Here is a 22,169-nt window from a genome sequence, read left to right as displayed (position 1 = left end):
GTTGCCCTCTGAGCATGTCTGTCACTGAGCTGACCACAGCGCACTATCTGTTTATACCTTGTAGAGTGTGCGAGTCTCAAAAACCAGTCTCTTACCACAGTGCATAACACATACTAAGTACTCAGTAAATGCTTATGGAAGTAAATTGAGCTGTACTCCTCTGTTTTCTTCTTACCTCTCTGACAGCTTGTCCTCCCTTTCCTGTCTTGGTTTCTCTTACTTTTACTTTGGTCCTAAACATTCGGGTTTAGTAGGATCTTATTCTTAGCCTTCTTTTCTCATCCTCCTCTATGTCCTTGTGATCTCCATGCAGTTGGATTTGAGTATCACTAATTAAACCAAGGCTCCTAACTCCTCATTTCTGTATCTGACTTTCCTGCTGAGCACAGATTATTGTTAAACATCTTTAGATGGTCCATTCACACCTTGTGGTCCAGATGACATGAACTGAACTCACTATCTCCACTCTTCCCTGCAAAATAAGTTTCTGTCTATGTATTATACTCTGCTGTTTTATTAATGTTACCTTCATCCACTCAGTCCACCAAAGTAAGAATCTGGGAGTGATTGTAACTTCATTGTCTTTATATATTGTACTCTATTGGTCATTACATTCTGTTGAATCTACATTTTGATAACCAGCAAAAGTGCCCTCATTTTCCCATGCCTCCTGCTAGATAGTCAAGGCTGATACTCAGCTGCGCTCCTGACCTCTTTGAAGAACTTTGACCTTTTCGTTTTTGCTTGTATCACAGTTGCGGTTTCACATTAGCTTATAGGATCCTTTGATTTGTTCATTCGTCTCTCTCTGCTCTAAACTCTTTGAGAGACTGAATCATTTTACTTTTTGTTCGCTATCAATACTCAGCTCCTAGCCTTGTTATTGACACATATTTGGTTCTCAGTAAATATTTGTTAAAGTAATCCCTGAAAGGAGATATCAGAAAAAGCAAAACAAAACTTGATTTTTTCATAAAGACTTTTGCCCTGATGGAGGTAAATGTAATTTTAATTTTTCTCTTTACCAGAAAACTTCATAAACAACTTAAGTAATAGGTTATATATCTTTTTAAATACACAATGATTTACTTTTATTCATTGACCTGGACATATTTAAAGTATGCGATTATGGAATCCAAATTGGATTGACCCGTTAAACTATATGCAAGCCAATTCTGAATAATTCAGCTCTTATTTTTGAGAGGAAGAAAACAAACACCACTTTTTCAGAATTTTACTTTATTAATGGATTACTGACCTAACAGATCTAACCCCAGCAGCATGTGGATAAGGATATATTTGGTACAGTGGTTTTGTCAAAGAGGAGGAATGAAACAATAATATAGGAACTTTAAACAAATTTAGCATCCTGGTATATATGTGTGGGCATGTGTGTTGGTGAATGGTGATTATACACAGATATGCTTTCTGGCTTCTCTCTTCTATTTTTTATTTGCCCCCTTTATAAAAAAGCCTATCATCTGCAGAATCAAAACCCAACACTTCTCAAGGGCAAACAAATCCCCCCGGCACTGTCTTTCTCCTTAGCTTTGCTTGGGTACCAGTGTACAAATGTGTATCCTGTTGTACACATTTCAACCACATAACACTGGAACCCACGCTCCCACAATGGCAGTGGTGTGGGTAAGCAAGAAATTAGCTTACTTAACAACCATCTCTCTATAATTGTTCTTTATGATCCTTTTTATTTCTGAGGCATCATTTTATTTTCTCCTCTTTCATTTTTGATTTTGCTGTAAAACTGCTTGCGTATAAAACTAACACAGAATAAAATAGATCTTACTTTAAATTAAAAAAAAAACCTGATTACTGTTTCTTGGCTACGTTATTACCTAGAATAGAATATGATTTATTGGTCACCTTAAATCTAGCTTGACATTAAGTCGTAACCTGGTTGGTATACTTGATTTTGTTATGGCAATTGTCATTTTTATGTAATAATAGTCTCTGAAAGTCCTCAAGGAATGAGTGCTGCTGTCATTTTACATTTGTCTGCATTTCACAAATTGTAAACTTCATAGCAGCAAACCATTTCAATAAACTCTTCAGTGTGCTCACTGGATTCACCAGGGCAGATGGCTGCCTGTTAATAATTCAACAATTAACTTTGAAGATAGGTACTATATTCTGCCTTCTCAGGCAACAAATTAGAGAAAGCAGAGGATTTAAGATTCTGGGTTGTGGTGTAGAAGCATGGTCACTGGACAAGAAATATGAATATCTGCATTGTTTGTCTTCCTCTGGCTTTACCCGTATGACCTTGGGCAAACTAAGTCAACTTCTTCAGGGATCTATTTCTTCATCATTAAAACTGGAGGGTTGATACATGTTCTCCCAGTTCTGTACTTCTGTGAATCGTCTCCAAAGCAGTCCTTTTTTTTTTTTCTAGAATAAATACATTTGACAACATGTTTTAATTTTTTTAACTTTGGAATTTATTCCAATTTTTTTTTGTAGTAAGTGATGTTGACTCTTCAAATACATTTAGTGAAGAAAGGTTTCATTCTAAGTTAGTGAAAAATTTTAGTGATTGAGAGGAAACCCAGCAGTTAAGACTTCCATAGTCTGATTCCTGAAACTTCTACATACTGTTTGGCCTCAGACAAGTTACTTAACTGCTCCCTGCCTCAGTCTTCTCTTGTATAAATATCAGTACTAATAACACTTTTCTTATATGCCGTTAAATTGGTTAATTTATGGAAAGCCCTTAGAATAGTTGCCAGGCTATAATAGTACAATAAATGTTATTATAAGCTACTATTGAATAATGCTATTATTTAAAAATATGAATTTATTCTTTCCCAGAATAAAATTCTACACTATAAACACCAACCATTCATTTCATGCAATCCAGCCATTGTAATGTTTGAATCTGCAGATACTCCACATTTCTTCTTTCAAAGGCTGTTTGTCCTCACAACTCTGAAGCTGTCATCACAGTGCTAGAGCAGCTCCCTTTGGAGTCCATTAATTATCTTCTAAGCACCAGACAAAGGAATCAGCACACAGGGATGTGTTGATCCTGCGACTACCAACTTTGAAGAATGAGCAACAGATGTAAAAAATAACCCAGCGGTCTCTCCCATCAAGGATCTGTCCTTTCAGAGTAGTACTTGTGAGTAAAATAAGAGTAGCTTTGTAGTCTCTCATCTGTGAATAATACAGTACATTTCATAGTTCACCATTATCCAAACATTTATAACCTTATACTTGATTTTTTGATGGACTTTATTGTGACTAGTTTTTACACTGTATATATCTTTGAAAACTTGAGACTATTCAGCCTGATAATCTTTTACTGAATGATCTTTTCCTGAGTTCATAAGAAGAAGGACTAGTTTAGACAACTCAATCTTTTCTTTCTTTATACAATGATTAGTGTGAAAATTAGTTCTACACTCTCATTTATTGGTAGAGGAATCAAATAAGATAATGTATGTGAAATTAGTTTGAAATATTAAAAGATTTCAAATATCATGAGATATATATGTATGTATGTAGTAAAATATGACAGTATTTATACACTGATATTTGTAAAATATGAGTAATTATTATTTTATATCCACAGATCATAACTGTAAGCCATTTCCAAGTATGAAAGTCTCGTGTTTGAGAACACCAAGGATAAGAACTACTTCCAAATTATTTTTGTATTGAACACTCTTGTTAAATTATCCCCAATGTATCTAATACATGTGTCATCTACTTCTGTAGATGGTACTGCAGACACGCTGTGGATCTCTAGTCTCCATGATGTCATTCTGTGGTGTGTTTTCTACACGTGGATCTTGTGAATTCTTAGCCCCTCCCAGGCCTCATTTTAACGTCATTATACCTGCCTGTATTATAATTATCTTCTTTGTACCAGAATTTTGCATTTTCACCTATATTCAACTGTTTTCTCTAATTTGTTATCCCTTTGTCTAGGACAGAGATTTGCTCCTTTCAAGCACAGGGATGCCACATTACTTCATTTTAAGACTAGTAGCCCCAATGTTGCTAACTGGTACACTCCACAGGCACACATGGTAGTCCTTTTTCTCCCTCATGCAATGGAAAATGATTCTTCTTTAACTATAGTATACCAGCAATGCCTTTTTTCTGTATGTATGGAATGAGAAGAAAATGATGACTCAGTTTTTCCTCTGATTCAGGCTAAATAATTTGATCTTCTCAATTGGAAAAGATTGTCTAGCTGATGCCAGCATCTTTTAGATTTCTCACATGGCCAGTTGCTCGAAGATATTTATTTTTGAGTTTATTTTTCTCTGTGTGTGCCTGTGTTTTATGCTGGAGCAAGCTAGTCATAGCTCCGTCAACAATATTTATTGGTGCCTATCGTAAGCTGAACATCTTGCTTGCGGCTGATAGGGACACAGAAGAAATATCAGATGCACTCCTTGCTCTGAAAGCGCTGACAATATAGTCAGAGAATTAAGATTAATGGGAGAACAAAAAGCAAACAGATCAACACACTACCTAAGAAATGTTCCACTTTGTGTAGAAGATACGAAAATGTTTTCAGACGCTGCATTGAGCCATTGCCAGTGATCAATACTCTCCATTTCATTTTGCACCTGTTTTGATGCAATTTTCTGATGATCAACTAAATGAGGATCAAAGCAATTGCTTAAATTGTCATAGATCACATAACTTGTGAATGGCAGGGTTGGGATGCCACCCTGGCTCAAAAATATATCCACTGGTCCCTTAAGAGAAGTATAGGACTAGAGAAGACAGAGAAAACTCTGTGGATGAGACAGTACAAGTAATATTACTACTACTATTGATTGAGTGTTGGGTGATAGGAACTCTTTTAAGCACATTATATACACGGTCCTAATTCCTTCTAGAAATCTAGGGGGTAAATATTTTGAGTCCTTATTTACAGCTCCAGATACTGAGGCTCAGAGACAGTAACTAACTTTACCAGTGGCACAAGAGTGATGGAATAGGGAATCGAAGCGAGGTTCTCTGGCTCCAAAGTCAGCATTCTCTCATTAAAATTTCGAGATGAACAATTGGAAAGCTGTTAAGAAGTGCAGCTACATGGCCGAAACCAGTGATCTGAACATTAAGGAGAAGGCAGGATGTTAGGGTGTCAGGTGCATGCTGTAAGAAAGAGGTAAAAAGGAAGTTGCAAGTAACTGTGATGTCTTCAGCGAGGACAACTGACATAATGACAGTTATCAACTGTTGCTCTACGGCATTAGAGCAACAACCATTGTCGAGGGAAAAAAATGGTACTTGGGGTCTTGGTAATGGTGAGTTTAAAAGTGCTACTCTGTAACAGCTATATATCATGTCAGAAGGGTAGTAGATTGGGGGAGGGGAGTTATTACTTTGTAAGGGGATAAATGTCTAGCTATCACATTGTTTTGTACACCTGAAAGTACTAGGAAAACAAAGTGCTGCTGAGATATTTGCATGAACTAGGTTTGAAGCACAGAAAAACTTTCGAATTAGAGGATTTACTAATTTCAGTTCCTAAAGTGATGAGGCTACCCAGAGAGGTGAAGATTAAGAAAGGGACACTACATAAATTGAGAATGAGAAATCTGAGAGTCAGGAGGAGAATCAGAAGAGCAGAGTTCTGAAGGCCAGGGGAGGGGAGGTTTTCCAGAAGGTGAGGGATCAGCTGTGCTGAGTGCTACAGAGAGAGGTCTGGTAGGGCAGCAACTGAAGAGAGCTGTGGAGATTAGGTATCATTAACCACCTTTATCAGTGCAATCTCATAGGAAGGCTTATTGTGCCTGTTTTGTTTTTTTACTATGGGAAGTATGGGCATGTTTGAAGGCTGATTTGCGTAAAGAATGATTTGGTATGGAGGAGCCAGGCTTTGTACAACCTCAGGATGAATTGCAATATGTATATGGAATAGCCACACTTCATTTTCTGGGCAGTGCAAAAAAGAATGAAGCCTTTTAATTTCTTTGCTTACAGCAAAGTCTCACTATTCACTATGAATGAAGAAAAACCTTAATTTGTCCCTTTAGTACAGGAGAGCTGAGTGATTCCACATCAGCATGGAAGCATTCAGAGATGAAGCTAGAAGCCACGCGCTACCAGCTATCCTAGTGATAAATGTGCTCTGTGACTGCTGAGAATGGGAAATAAGTCAGAGTCCCCAATTAGCTCAGTCCCGGGTCTGCAGCATTACCAGTTCCAGTGCTCTGCTTCATTTACTCGGCGCTAATACTGTCACAGATACGCATTTTTTAGTGGGACAGGTAGACTCTGGTGACCTCTGTGGAAGCAATGGTCTCTTTGGTGGGGGTACCCTCATCACGAGGTCCAATACAGTCAACTCTCAGAGCTGGGAGAAGGCAGGGAAGAGCCAAACCAAAAGGGATAAAGCTGTTTTTCTTTAATTTTTATCAGCTTTATTGAGGTATAATTGACAAATAAAATTGTAGGATATTTAAAGTGTACATTGTGATGATTTGCTGCAAGTATGCATTGTGATAGCATTCTTCCCATCTAGTTAATTAACATATCCATCATCTCGTTTATGTCCTTATTTATTTGTTTTTGGTGAGAATAGTTAAGTTCTACTCTCTTAGCAAATTTCAATTACACAATACAGTGTTACCAACTATTGCCGCCATGTTATACATTAGGTCGTCAGACTTTATTCATCTTATAGCTGAAAGTGTGTACAAAAGGTATAGATCTAGATAGAGCTAAACACATCTTTAATATATATAAATATCTATAGAAGGATCTCGGAGCTCTAGCCATGGAGAATTCTTTTCTTATCAGGCCGGAAAACCAAAGTACATCCTTAACTAAAGAAAGAGAAGGATTCACTATGAGGAATTACAATTCTGTGGTATCTACTACCAGAGACAGTAAAGAGAGATTGTCAAAGTAGAAAGCTTATACAAAGTATTAACTCAAGTCATGTAAAATTGCTGATGTTTGACTGGTTTTGATTTACAAAAATGGCAATTTCATATAATCAACTAATAAGAGGGAGAAGACGATAGGCTGGTTGGGGACCTCAGATTGGCCACTAGGTTTTTGGTTTTGAGTCTATTTGTAGCCCTCTGATTGAAGTGGATTAAAAGGATCGTACTAAGGAGACATCTGTTCTGTGGAGAAGAAAATAAAGAGATGTTAGTGGTATCGATCTATCCATCTGTATTCTAGTGTCATCCAAGCTCTTTCTCAACTCTAAACAGAAAAGCTTTGAAGAGCTTTCTGTGTTTTGGTAGGCTTTAATGTACCTAGAAACCTTTTGATTATGGAACCCTTTCCAGAATCTGACAAAAGCTGTTGACTACTCTCGGTTGGAAAACGAATATGTACACATTTTTTTAAATTTCAGAATATTCATGAACTCTCCTGAAGTTCAGGCCAAGACCCCTACATCTAAAAGATTAAGATAATCCTCTTGAGGAATGATACAACCAAACTAAAACTCCGATGGAAATGATAACTTTTAAAGGTCTCTGGGCAACACAAAAGGGTGAAGACAAAGGTTATCGCATCTTTGGGGAAAGGGTAGTTGCACTCACAACACTAGGTCCTATACATCATGAATTGTATGTACAGCCTAGATTCTGGTTCATAGGTCAACGCATAAAGAATTTGAAACAGTAAGACACTTCTCCCCAGCTATTTTCTCAGTATACTGTCCCCTATCATCAGATTGCAGTTATCAGTATATTCTTTTATTAATACTTAAATTAGCTCATTTATAAATTTTTAACAGATAGAGAAAACCAACAAAGGCTAGTGTTAAGTTCTAGGTTCATCCACTAGGATGACCAGGGTAGCCAGGCAGGTGGGTATTGGAAAATAATGTAGCCTCAGGCAGTGCCTAGAGTCTAAGGACACGTTGGATCTCGATCCTGGCTACAGATTAGAATTGCTTAGGGGGACACATAAATCGTGACAATGCCCAGCCCCAACTCAAGGCCAATTAGAATCTCTAGGGGTGGGGAGTAGACATTTGGACCTTTCAAAAGATTCTCAGAAGCTCTAATGTACATTTAGGGTTGACCATCTGTTGGTTAGATGGTGGTATGGACAAGAGGCAGGAAGACAAGATGGCACCGTGTCTTCACAAAAGTGAAGCCAATGGAATGATGGGAAACCTTTAGTAAATAATCAAGGAAGTCAGTCTGATATAAATTCTTAGTCATCAGATTGTATTTATAAGTAAGTGTTTACTCCTTAAAAGGGAGTCTGCTTTAGTAACATCCTGCCCCAGGTCTGAGAGTCCTAAGGCATAATGTAATTACCCCATCTAACTTTAAAGCAGCAGTAATGTTTTCAAAATTGGGGCAAGATAATGTGAGTTATTGAGAGATGGACTTTAGGGAAGAAAAAGCCCATTTTTCGAAAGAGGTTATATACTTATTTTGTTCATGTTTGAAAACTCACAAAAGGGAAAAGAGTACAAATCTCACTGTCCCGTTTCCAGCTATTCAGTTTCTCTCACTGGGAAGCAGTCAATCTTATGTGTACAGTAGTTAATTCATGAATAAGCAGTGTATTCTTCCCTCTTTTTTAAAAATAAAAATGGCATTGTACAAATGTTATGCACACTATTCTGCACTTTTGCTTTCTCACTAAATAGTATACCCTGGATATTTACTTATGTTTTAACAAGTCTCAAGTTTAGATGTTGCTTACCGAAACTCTCATCTATTGATAAAGACAAGAGGCAAGTAGTGGGAACTCAACAAATGTCGTTGCCAGTTTCATCACTCTTCCAAAATAAACAAGCCAACGCTGCTACACCTGTCTGCTGAAATGAAATTCAGGACTAGTCCATAAGGGATGTTGCTATCTTCACCTTAGAACTGCTGTAGAAACATACCTTCGGTGACATTCTTGAAAGTCGTGTTCTTAAAAAAGACCAGATGTGTTTCTAATCCTGCCATTAAGAGGCAAAAACAGTAGTTGACTCAAAAGTTTTTATGTCAAAATCTGAGAAACCATAAGTAACCTTGACCCCAAGCCTTGGATAAATTGAAATCATAGGATTAATAAAGTAAATTATTTTTTGCTTAAAGCTTTAGCTGTAGTGTTTTCTATTTTTGTTTTACTAAATTGCTTATATTCCACTGCTTCCTGTGTAGAAAACTGTAAGTGCAAATTAATTTTAAGATATTTGGTAACTGCCTTGTTTTCTGTGCTTCGTACCATCACTAACCACATTATAAATAGTAGGAATTGACATTTTATAAATTTGTGATACTAAAAATTCATGATTCATAACAGCTGAAAGCTTATAATCCCTGCTTTGCCGTTGGACTGATTGCTTTCTGCCTTTGTTATCTGGACAGCAACAAACAGGGTGGACTCTAGGGGAAGGAAAGAAAGGCAAATGGTAAAGACGTCGATTTGAGTTTTGAAGGGTTTTTTGTTACTGTTACCTTTTAGGTGCATTACTGCTTTTGGTGTGTACATTGTTTGCTAAAAATCCCTACAATGTTAGAATTTTATCATTTTAAAATTGAATAGTGTTTGGGCTCCTGCCCCTTACTGAATATGCAAGTTCTGGAATTAGTGTTACTTTTTCCAGGCAGCTCAGCTTAATTAGTGTGTTACTTGTTACTTTTTTTTTTATTAAAGTTTATTGGGGTGACAATGGTTAGTAAACTTACATAGGTTTCAAGTGTATAGTTCCATAATACATCATCTATATATCACATTGTGTGTTCACCACCTAGAGTCAGTTCTCTTTTATCACCATACATTTGATCCCGTTTACCCTCATCTACCACCCCCCTCTCCCCCATTACCCTCTGTTAACCACTAAACTATTATCAGTATCTATGAGTTTTTGTTTCTTCATTTGTTTGTCTTGTTCTTTTGTTGTTTTCAGTTTTATATCCCACATATCAGTGAAATCATATGGCTCTCGACTTTTTCTGTCTGGCTTATTTCGCTTAGCATAATAATCTCAAGATCCATCCATTTTGTCGCAAATGGCATTATTTCATCTTTTCTTATGGCAGAGTAGTATTCCATTGTGTATATATACCACAACTTCTTTATCCAATCATCTATCGAAGGACATTTTGGTTGTTTCCATGTCTTGGCCACTGTAAATAAAGCTGCAGTGAACAACGGAGCACATATATCTTTACAGATAAATGTTTTCAGATTTTTGGGGTAGATACCCAGGAGAGGGATTGCTGGGTCATATGGTAATTCTATTCTTAATTTTTTGAGGAACCTCCATTCTGCCTTCCATAACAGCTGCACCAATCTGCAGTCCCTCCAACAGTGTATGAGGGTCCCTTTTTTTCCACAGCCTCTCCAACACTTGTTATTATTTATCTTGCTGATAATAGCCATTCTAACAGGTGTGAGGTGATATCTCATTGTGGTTTTTATTTGCATGTCTCTGATGATTAGTGATACTGGTTACTTTTAAAAAGCATTGTTAAAGAGATTATATTGCCCATGTGTGCATGTGTGTCTATGTGTGGATAGGAGCCTATGTATGTGCAGGAGGGCAGGAGAGAAGAGTATTCAATAAAATCAATGTCTCTGAGTCACTTTAATTTAGAGTTCACTGTGAAAAAGGCTTATGGTGTTTGCTTAAGTTTCCTGAAGCTTCTTGTGGTGATAGGTGCTGAGAACATGTGGGTCCTATGTTTATACTTTATTCCTTGCCTATCTTAGACACAAATAGCTTGCACCATCTATGTCATTTTTAATAATATTGTCTCTCTCTCTCTCTCACACACACACACACACACACACACACACACACACACACATAATTACTAGAATATATGTTCCAGTAAAGTAGGACCTTGCCTGGCTTATTCACAAAATTATTCCCAGAATTTAGAACAGTGTCTAGCCCGTAGTAGATGCTCAATAAACATTTATTATATGAATAAATATATTAGCACTACCTACTTTATTATGACTTGTTTTATGTGGGCAGTGATTTCTGATGAAAGATCTTATTCTGTGCTGCATAGTACTACCTGACGTGTTTACATCATTCAGAACCTAATGTTTCTGTTAATCAGCTGCTGTTCGAGGGAACACTAATTTCCTTAATATATCATAACTTATGTTTTAATTAAGGTTTGAGATCAACCAGAAGTTCTTAAGAAAATAAAATAATAAAGTATATAAATATTAAAGTAATTATAAAATAGGGAAACATCATATTCATCGCCTCAAATGATCTGGGGAATGGACAGTAAAATGCAAACCAACTGAACCTTCCTGAGTTCAACTAACTTTCAAAGAACATTGTGAGCTTTTATGTGTCCCATCCTTCAGTGTCCTAATAGTAATGCTATGTTATCATATTTTTATGCTCAGCAAATAAAATATTGATGGAAATTTGTTTGGTGCAGGGTCAGAATTGCAATAGGAGTTACAATTGTATATTTATTAAAAGTATGGCAAAGTTTTAAACTAATATTTCTAATGTTTAAATATCGTTTTTGTTATCATTAGACATAATTAATTGGAGGCACTGTGAAATACATCGAATTGTGTCCTCTATGTAGGTAGTTCTTATGGGGTAGCATTTTCATTATGATACTTATAACATCCTTTAGTGAATATGTTATCATTGTCCCATGACACTGGCTCTGTAGTGGAATTCATCTTCAACTGGCTGTAAAACATCTTTCTTCAGTGGAAGTCACACTACTTTAAAATATTATCTCAGGGCTTTTAGCTTATAAAGGAAATACTGGAAAAGTGATTTATTCTTACCTAGCAGGATGGAAAATGGCAGCATAAACAGGGCAAGTCAATTGCATAGGGTCAGTTGACAAATCATTTTTATGTGGTTGAGATCAAGTTTCCCAAAGTCACACTCTAGCACATGAGGGACTGATCCACCCTTAAGACCGATCAATGAAGTAAAAGTCCAGTGTTTACTTTGCTTGGTTAGAAAGGATAAAGTTGCTGATTCATTTTTAGACTGATGTGCCTCAAGGCTTCAAAATTTGTGCATCAAATTATGTACATGCCAGATACAATCAGGCAGCTTTTTATATTGTGTCAATGGGTTGACCTTCTATGAGGTGGTAATGAAATAAATTGGAATCAAGTGTTTTGGGATAGTTAGGAGAATAAAAATGAATTTCTAGTGGCAACAAATACTTTCTTTGGTATTAAAAGAGCAAGAGAAAAAGCAATAGAATATAAAAAAGACCTAAAGAGGTTATTTTTTAAATGAATATAATTACATTAAAGAATATTATAGGCAACCATGAAAAAAATAACAGTAAAATCAAAAAAGTGCCCTATCAAAGATCCAACTAGAAGTGGATAATGAATCTAAATATTGGACAGTTATGGTCTGTCTGCCTCGTATTATCATCTATTTATTTATAGTTCTCTTTGGGGAGATAGATCTAAGTTTACTGCTAGCAAATTCTTCCTCTTTTTACCTTAGTTCAGTGTTTCCCAAGTGTGTTTTCCAGAATGTAAGATTCGTGGGATACTCAGATGGGGGATATGGTCAGAGACCTTTAGAAAATGTTATGTATATAATATATATTAATATTCCAGGCAACTTACTTTAGAAACACAGGAAGAAGTAACAGTGATGACAGTGGGTCAAAGAATGAAGGGATATGGCTGAGCCAAGATAGGTTTTATGGGTCACTTCAGATTTTTGCAGAATTACTGATTTCTTCACATGCCATGGTCATTTTCCACTTTGCAGAAACATTAATTAAAAAAATGCTTTGGGTCCTTTTGAATTATATAGTCTGTCAAATGCATGGTTTTTAAATTGAACATGTATAATGTCACTTTGACACTGGAAAAAGTGCACTTTGGGATGTCTTGTTGGATTTTTTTTTTTAATTCATAGAAGTTGCTTTCCTTAGAGTGTGGCATTTAATTGAAAAGGTAATTTCTCAGAAATTACTGTAATTCTAGATTTTTCTCCTCAAATATTTTGAGAATTACTATTGTCACTTTTAATAGTGATCATGAAAAGAAGTTTAGAGTTCGAAATCCATACCAGCTATATTTCTGATTTAGCCTACCACCCCAAATCATATACTTAATTTCTTGTCAAATAGAAGTCTATTGGATGTTATTAACTTGAATGTGATGCATATTTTCTGTCCTTTATCTTTCAAAACTTTAGAAAGGAACAGTTACAGTTTGAAAGCTTTTAGGATGCTGCAATGGGACAAATGGCCTCTTTGATGCTGGGCATTTGGTTCATTTTATTTGTGATAGAACATGGGGATATATTTAAAACCATGATTAGCTGAGATTTCTATTTTATTAATATTAAATGTGTAAGTATTGAACTGTTAATGAAATGTGAGACATTTTACCCAGTGACATTTTAAATGAATCTCATTGTAGGGAAAGCCTGTGGGAACACCAGATGCTGGCGCTTATTTCCGTGTGCTGGCGGAGCATGGAGTCGCTGCCTTGTTTACAGCGCCGACTGCAATTAGAGCCATCCGTCAACAGGACCCCGGGGCAGCCTTAGGGAAGCAGTACTCTCTGACAAGGTGAACGGGATGCGCAGGGCAACCTACATTAAAAACTGCAATCGGAATGAATAACTGAACGCTTTATTTTTTTCTGGCGCTGCAATACCGCTGTGGAAAGAGCCAAAAGATTATGAATGTTATTAACAATGACTGTTCTAAACATATCTTTGAAGTACTTGGAACTTTACACTGTGGATATTTTTAAATACCATATCATGGTTATTTCAGCTCAAATATTACCAAAATATTTCTCCTTTTAAAACTACCCTGCTTATATTTTCCTTAAAGTAAAATGCTGACTATGACTTAAAATGCATATATATGTGTATATATGTATATGTATGCACACACACATATACATACACATACACACACATATGTTTTTGTGAAAATAGAAGAATGGTTTAAATAGAATAAAATATTATTTTAGTTCAAATATACAGATAAAACATGAAAAGTAAAGTACAAATTACCTTTGTTGATAGAGTGAAGGAAATTATTTTTCTATTGTTTAGTAATAATTTGCTCTGAATAGTTTAGATATTTTTGTGCTGGCTATTGACATTCATTTTAGTTTAATGGTATGTATATTCAAAGATAAGTATAGCGATTTGTATCTTCGAGGCAGTTTCCAGCATCAGTTCTCATTGAACCTCTTTGAAATAGGTCACTGCTGTCATAAACTAAATGAAGAGATTTTATAGTTTCTTCAAGTCAAAAAGTGTGTTTGAATTAAGTTGGTTTGAATTTTTTAAGTTAAATTCCAAATGTTTTGAATTTTATGTTAAAGTATGCATACACCAATTGCAGATGTAAGCAAGATGCATTCAGTTTGGGCAGGGTCAGTGGTTTTGTTTCTTTTTCCTCGATTTTTTTTTAATTTTATGAAAAAAATAGATCTAATATTATAATATTTCTATTCATCCTCTATTTGTTCCTTCATTTACGACATTTCAATTTATTTTCCTCCATTTCAGTCAAAAGGATAGAAACAAATTTTTGTAAAAACGTCTGAGGCTGTGTATAGTCTTCATGTCTTAAGACAATTCCGGGGCATTTGAAGAAACAGCGATTGTAGTTCAACAGCGATTGTAGTTCGTCGCGTTATCTCTTTACAGACAAATGCATTCCAGTTGCAGGGCATGAAGCTGTGTGACCAGCAAGCTAAGGTCTCTCTTTTGCTACATCATCTTTCCCCATTTCCATATGGGTTTTAGATGCTATTTTTGATTGTGAGGGCAGGAACTGTTTCTAATTTGCCCAATGTATAAAGCATCAAACAATACTAGATGTCTATTAAATCATCACTTTTAAACTAATACATATAGACAGAGAGTATGAGATTTTAGTATAAGAGAAATTGTAATAAGTACCCCCTGATCATGCCCCTTTGTCTTTAGGCACCTAAATTATTTATGATGATGTGCACATATGTGATTAATAGATAGGAATGCCGACTCTACAAACACTTTCACTTATTTAACTTACTACTGCTAATAAATGCAAACGCTTACTGAAAATCTACTCTATGCCACTTCATCTCTTTTTGTCATCACAATAAGTAGGAATTGTGATGATCTGCATTTTACAAATGAGTAAGATCGGGCCCAGGGAGTTTAACATAGGCAATCTAACTGGGACCCACACTCTTAACTAAATACCACATACATACTCTTTTTTTTTTTAATTTATTTTTTTTATTGTTAGTTTCAGGTGTACAGAACAATACAATAGTTACCCTTTTCACCCTCACCAGGTAACAACCGCCCTCCCCCCATCTATTGCCCTCCCACCCCTGATATCATGCTTATCTATTACAATTCCATTGAATCCGTTCCCGCTCTCTACTCCATGTCCCGAGACTATATGTATATATAATTATAGTTGACATACAGTATTGTTCAACATCAGTTTCAGAAATACAATGCGGTGGTCAGGCCTCTACATCGACTATGAAGTGGACTCCCCAAAAGGACATGGGTCCATCTGGCCCCCTAAGAAATACTTACAACATTATAGATTATATTCCTCGGACTGTCTTTTTCTATCCCTGAGGCCATATTACAATTACTAATTTGTATTGTCTCATCCCTTCCCCTTCTCCTTCATCCCCACCCCCTCCCAACTAACAACCCTCAGTTCTTCCTCTGTGTCTCTGAGACTATCTCCATCCACTTCTCCCATCCAAAATGCCCATCGGTAGATGACTGGATTAAGAAACTTTGGTACATTTACACAATGGAGTATTATTCAGCTATAAAGAAGAAGGAAATAGTACCCTTTGCAACAATATGGATGGAACTAGAGAACATTATGCTAAGTGAAATAAGTCAGTCAGAGAAAGACAAACATCATATGATCTCACATACATACTCTTAATGAGAGAACCACATTAGGAAACTAACTCAACGCAGATTATTTTTGTCATTCATGAGATTAAAGCAACTTTCGCTTTTCGTGTATTTTTAGTTTATTCCAATAATACCTTCACTGAACTACTTTAGTAGATTCTCACTTGTGGAATAAGAGAATGTTAGAAACAGGGATCTCAGAAATCATACTATCCCACTTTAAAAACAAGGACACTGAGTTCCCAAAAAAGTTAAGTTTGTATTAGAGACAGAATAAAGATCAGAACTCAAATCTTGTCTTACTATACCTGTATTTTATATTTATATTCAAACATTTCATACTTACTGAATTGACATTCACTAGATATTATTATAATTACAACCTCATGATTTATTTGCAAAATTTATCTCTCTCTTTTTCTTACAGAACATTTCAAACGATGAACTTTTCTTTTCAAATGCGTTACATATCTCACTAAAGATTGTTTCAAAATACATTTGGAGATTTGCCAAAAATTTCAGTTCACAAAACAAATTTTAGAGGGTACTCTGAGATAGGGAACTAACCAGAACTATAAATTCATGTTATAATAGACAACTAGAGTTTGGAAAAATGGAAGTCATCTAGTGTAATCATCTCATTTCATGGTTGAGAAAACTTTGTCACAGAGAGGTGAAAAACTACTCTGGGGACAACGCTGGGACCCAGGTAGTGCAGTATGGCAGTTAGGGTTCTGAATCTGGAGTTAGACCCATTTACTAGCTATGTGACCTTGAGAAAGTTACATAATCTCTCTGTTCTTTTTGTGGACTATAAAGATAAAAATAGTACAAGAATATAATGATAATAAACGGTACACAATCCATGCAAAACACTTGAAACAGTTCTTAACATAGACTAAGTCTTAGCTATTATTAATATCTTCTGCTTTCTAATTCGCTGCCCTTTTTCATCGCATCATAGTAGTTTATTTTCCCATGATTTTCTAGTTCAATTTCAATCAAGTTAGAAAAAAAATTCATTTCTGGGATTTCCACTCAAGATAATCACAGCACCACATGCTCGATGCAACCTCTCTTTTCCAATTACATAGCAATGAGAACTGATACAACAGAAAAAGCGGAGCATCAGAGTTGAGCTGAAAAATAAACATTTCTGTGGACTGGAAATGGAATAGATTTGCAAAGTGGTAAGGCTTTATAGTTAGGCTTTATAGTAAGGCTTTATATTATCATCAGATGCATCCCAGATGGAAAATGCCATCCAAGTACTAAGCATATTAAATGTAAGTAAATTCTCACTGAACATGTCATTTGAAAAATTGCAGACATAAATTGAGGCTAGGTGTACAAGCAGGCATTGGCAGAATATTAGGGACTCAGAAAACCCCTCCTTTAATCAGGAAGTCAGAGCCAGCTCAGTGCTTGAAGACAGGCTGTGGTGTTTCTCTCTATTTAGGAAAGGGGGCTGATAATAATGGCTGTCAGTTGTTTTCTGGGGCTGTGACTTACAGCAAGCTTTGGTCTAGGGGTCTGAATAAGGCAGAGAACAGCCTAGCAGCCAGAGACTGAACCAAGCTGCTCACCTGCTCAGCTATGGTATCCCGAGTATCACTGTGGGTTAGTAATTCTGGACCATGATTATGGCCTCTGTGGGAATCTCCCACAAACCGATGAACAGAGAAGAAGAGCATAGGAGAGGAAGAGATAAAAGTAAAAACAAAGAACTTTTTCAAAAAGAGCCAGAAAAATAAAATTCCAAATTACACAAATAACTCTAATGCTAATAAAATCAACAGTTAGAACATAGATTCATTCCAGTTGAGATTGATTTTGTAATACAGTCATCAAACCTGAAAATAAGTATGTGAAGGGTGATCAAAATCATAAAGTAATAACTTTTATGTAAAATTATTAAATATGTAGTGGGTATAAAAATTTTTAAATGCAATGGATGGTGTAAACTAAGTAAATAAATAAAACAAAAAGATGGGCAGAAAGACTATAAAAAATTACAATAGAGTATTGAGAAAACTACCCAGCATGCAGTACAGGAAAACAAAGAAGTAAAAACTCTGAAAGAACAGTGAAGAAACTTGTAGGGAAGAATAAGAAACTACAAATACACCTAATAAGAATTTCAGAAGTAGAGAATGGAAGAATTGCTAAAGAAATGATCATTGGAAAGCCAACAGTTGAAAACGTTACAGAATTGAAGAAAGATATGGATCCCAGACGTCATCATTCAAGTACTCAACTGGGTATATATAAGGAGATTTTCATTGGACATGTCATTTGGAAATTGCAGAACATAAATTGAGGCTATAGATAAAATCTAATAAACTACCAGAGAGAATCAACAGAACACCAAAGAGGAAAATTAAATTGATGCCAATAGTTTTCAGATGACAATTGTGAAAGATTTTCAAAGTGCTGAGGGAGAATTGTCAAACTGAAATTTTTTATTGAAGACTGAAGGCAAAATTTAAAAATGTTCATATGCACAAAGCTAAAAGACCTTAATATCCAAGGACTTTCATGAAAGGAAAAATGCACATGGAGGAATGATGTGGGATACAAAAAACAAGCATCTGCAAAAAATGATGAAATATATTGTTGAATTTATATGTTGAATTTGTATAGTTAGTATAATAATTATAATGGGATATTGTGTTTAATCTGAAGCCAAAAGTAATGTGATAAATAATAGTAACAAATGGTGGAGAGTTTCTTCAAAAGGCGATTTGAATTTTCTAGTGAGGGGGGAAGTAGAAGAAATAGAATGAAGGAAAGATGGAGATAATCTCAGTGATACTGATGACAAAAAATAAAGCTGTTCTGTCATGTGAACTAGAAGTTGATGAGGCATCACTGAAATAATCTATTTGTATTTAACTTCTGTTGGCACAAGTAAAGAGTAATTTTTGCTTGTTTGGTAGTTTATGGACCTTGGACAAAATACTCATTTTAGTTTTTTTCTGCCCCTACTTTATTGTCTGAAAATTCTTTAGCAGAATTATCTTTAGCATTTTATCGATTTCTTTGAAGCTTCTTAATAATTTGGACTAAACTTAATTGGGTAACATTACCATTTTTTTCTTTCACTTTTGCTTAAGTTTCAGCTTCATTTGAGTCTTGAATTGTCACACTCAGTTTTATGTAGAATTAGGGAAAGGTGTGTAGATCTCATTCCCATTAATCTACCTTTTTTTTTTTCTACTTTGGATATTGTATTTGGATACTTTTTGTTTACTTTTTTTTAGTATTATACATTTGTAAGTAGATTCATTTTTCCATGTGTTACCATCATCAGAATATCACCCATATATTTAATTAATCTATAATAATCTTGGGTAGTACTATCCAATAAAACAGAGCTCAACAGTAGACATGGTAGATATTAGCCACATGTCATTAATGAACTCTTGACAAAGGATTAATACTACTAAGAATTTTTTTCAATTTTAATTTAAATATTAAATAGCCACAGGTGGCTAATAGGTACCATATTGTAAAGTGCAGATATAGGCTATATGTAATTAATATGGGTAAATTTAACCTTCAAAGAAAGAGTACGAAATTACTGTGGAAAAATAGCAAATTTTATCTTACATAAAATATATTTTTGAGCAAAAATATGTTTTTGAATTTTTCAATATGGGCAATTATCTCTTTGTGTTATTAATAAAATAATGGCAAGGTCATTAATGAGAAATTTAACTGCTGAAAAATGACTTGTTCTTTTTTTTTTGCAAGCCACTAATTGTCCTTTAAAAAATAGAAAAATTCATGCCCTTAGGCATGAATTTATGTTTAAATTATCTTTTAATTATAGATTTATATTAAGACTTTTTCCTTTCAGTAATGATTTGGTAAAAAAAGTATCAAATGGCATAGCATGGTTTTGTTTACTATGAGGAATTAGTTAAATAATATTTAATTAAATATTTATGAAAATATTTAAAATGATTTCATTAGTCATGTCTTATTCTTAAGTCTTATCTTGTCTATAATATGTGTACGTTCATTAATATTATACAATTTGGAGTCTGTAATTGATAAAAAATAATAACTTTGGGGCAGTTTCAGGAAGTTTAATATAAAAATAGATTGCTAATTTTTAGTGTATTTAGGGAAAGAGATCATCTATACTACTTTGACATTTTTCTAAATAATCAATGACTTCAAAATTTTTCTCTTCCATCAGTAAATAGTAAAATTATTTTAATGGAAATGGGAGGGATTTTCTGACTTGCAAAGAATCCAGATAGAGAGCACTTTTACCATTCTTTATGGAATAGCAAACTTTTCTGTTTTGCTTTTTAGTACCAACATGAAGATTGCTACCATAATATTAATGTAATTAAAATCTAACAAAGGAATAGAATCATAATACAAAACCATAATAATAAATACTAAGTTTTCAGGTATGTAATGCTAAAATTTGCCATCAGATAAGAACTCAATGCTAGTGTATGGTTTATTATTGTAATCAATTAATTAGTTAATTAATTAGCCAAATAAGTTCCTTTGGCTGGGAAAACAATGCCAAAAAATTAATTAAAACTTGTAAAAATGCTGGTCATTGCAAGGTATTAGTTGTTTCTTGATTAGCCAAAAATTATTTTTTATTCTATGCTAACATTTTTTGACAATATTTTGCATCGTGTTTATTAATAAATGTTTTTGAAGTTCTAGATCTTCAGTTTTATATATAAACTAACATGTTACAGCTCTCTGAAGTAATCTGTGGCTTGACAGGTGATGGAAATGTGGCCCCTGATATCTATAAAACTCTTCCTTTTGGTTGTTCTCTGCCTATACTGGTGGAATCAACCAAAACTATCATTTGATAAATTTTTATACAAATGATTTAAATACATAATATTCTTTTTTTAAAACAGAAAACTATTGGAAATTTATTTCTGCTCTTAAAGATAACTTTGGGACTAATAGTTTTATACATGTGCTATTGATGAATGAAAGAGGTAGAAAATGCAAGGTCAGACAATTACGTTTGCAAACTCATCCTAGAAAAAGCACTACATGCCTCATTGCTGAATATCACTATGGTCACCTTCGAAGTACTCCCCTTGGGAAGCTATGCACGGACACCAACACCTAGTCCACCCTTCAAAGCAATTTTGAAACTCTTTTTCTGGAATGGCCGCCAGAGCTGTTGTCATATTACCCTTGATGTCCTGAATGTCATCAAAATGTCTTCCTTTCAATATTTCCTTTATCTTCGGGTAAAGAAAGAAGTCACTGGGGACCAGATCAGGTGAGGAGAGAGGGTGTTCCAATACAGTGATTTGTTTACTGACTAAAAATTCCCTCACAGACAGTGCCATGTGAGCTGGTGCATTGTCATGATGCAAGAGCTATGAATTGTTGGCGAAAAGTTCAGGTCATCTAACTTTTTCATGCAGCCTTTTCAGCACTTCCAAATAGTAAACATGGTTAACTGTTTGTCCAGTTGGTACAAATTTATAATGAATAACCCCTCTGATATAAAAAAAGATTAGCAATATAGTTGCAACAAGTTCCCAAACTTAATTGTCAGAATTAGTATACTGTATGCTCTAGAAAATGTTTACATCTTCAGTGAAATACAAAGAATAGCTCCTTTTGTTGGTCAGTAGGATAACCATGTTTGAAACCTCCTGCAGTCATAAATGGCAAAAATAGAACAAAATCCCTAATATGTACATATATATGAGTATGTGTATATATATTCTTTCTCTTCTTCAAATTTCCTATGATATTACACACAGCAATATGATATTTTTAACTTAAACTAAATTGTAAAACATGTACCCATATTCAGACATGAAAAGTGTCTGTCTGGTACAATTTGCAGAAGCACAAAAACAATGGAACTGTGAAGATTTTCATTTAGTGTTTCCTGCTTCAACAACTTGTCACAGATACCTGTGTTTTCCTCCTAACCATATTTTGTTAAATTTTATTTTTGTTTAGGATTATTTGTGCCTTTGAGTTTTTTGTCTGTTTATGTGTTGGTTTTCTTCTTCCAATGCCATAGAAAGCATTTCTAAAGGGATCTTCAAGGCAATGAGAGTTGTCGTGTGGTAATAAGTCCTGTTGCTGAAGCCTCCTGACTAACCCCGTTTCCACCTCTGCCTCCTTTCCTGGGGCGGCCCTGGATTCGGGTCCTCACTTCCCCAGTGACCGCCACAGCCTCCCAAAGCCAGGCCCCTGGGCTCCTTGCTGACCTTCCCTCCGCCCTCCAAGCTACCGCCAAGGGCGTCTTCCTAACGCAAAATCTCACTGTGCCACCCTTCTGTTTACAATCCTTAATTGGCTTTAATTAGCT

At 35.1% G+C, this 22,169-nt stretch overlaps 1 protein-coding gene across 1 annotated transcript in view; it reads left to right on the top strand.

Annotated features, from left to right (window-relative positions):
- The window catches only part of ACSS3 (acyl-CoA synthetase short chain family member 3), a 166,523-nt gene that overhangs the window by 79,438 nt on the left and 64,916 nt on the right, over window positions 1-22,169 (top strand). The window contains exon 9 of the mRNA XM_019632234.1: window positions 13,351-13,502. Coding sequence (XP_019487779.1) covers window positions 13,351-13,502 — 152 coding nt within the window. The remainder of the gene's footprint in view (window positions 1-13,350; window positions 13,503-22,169) is intronic.

This window comes from Hipposideros armiger, unplaced genomic scaffold (genome assembly GCF_001890085.2).
Source record: "Hipposideros armiger isolate ML-2016 unplaced genomic scaffold, ASM189008v1 scaffold_1102, whole genome shotgun sequence".
Lineage (NCBI taxonomy): Eukaryota > Metazoa > Chordata > Mammalia > Chiroptera > Hipposideridae > Hipposideros > Hipposideros armiger.
The sequence above is the reverse complement of the archived record's forward strand: the minus strand, read 5'-3'. Positions and strand labels throughout refer to the sequence as shown.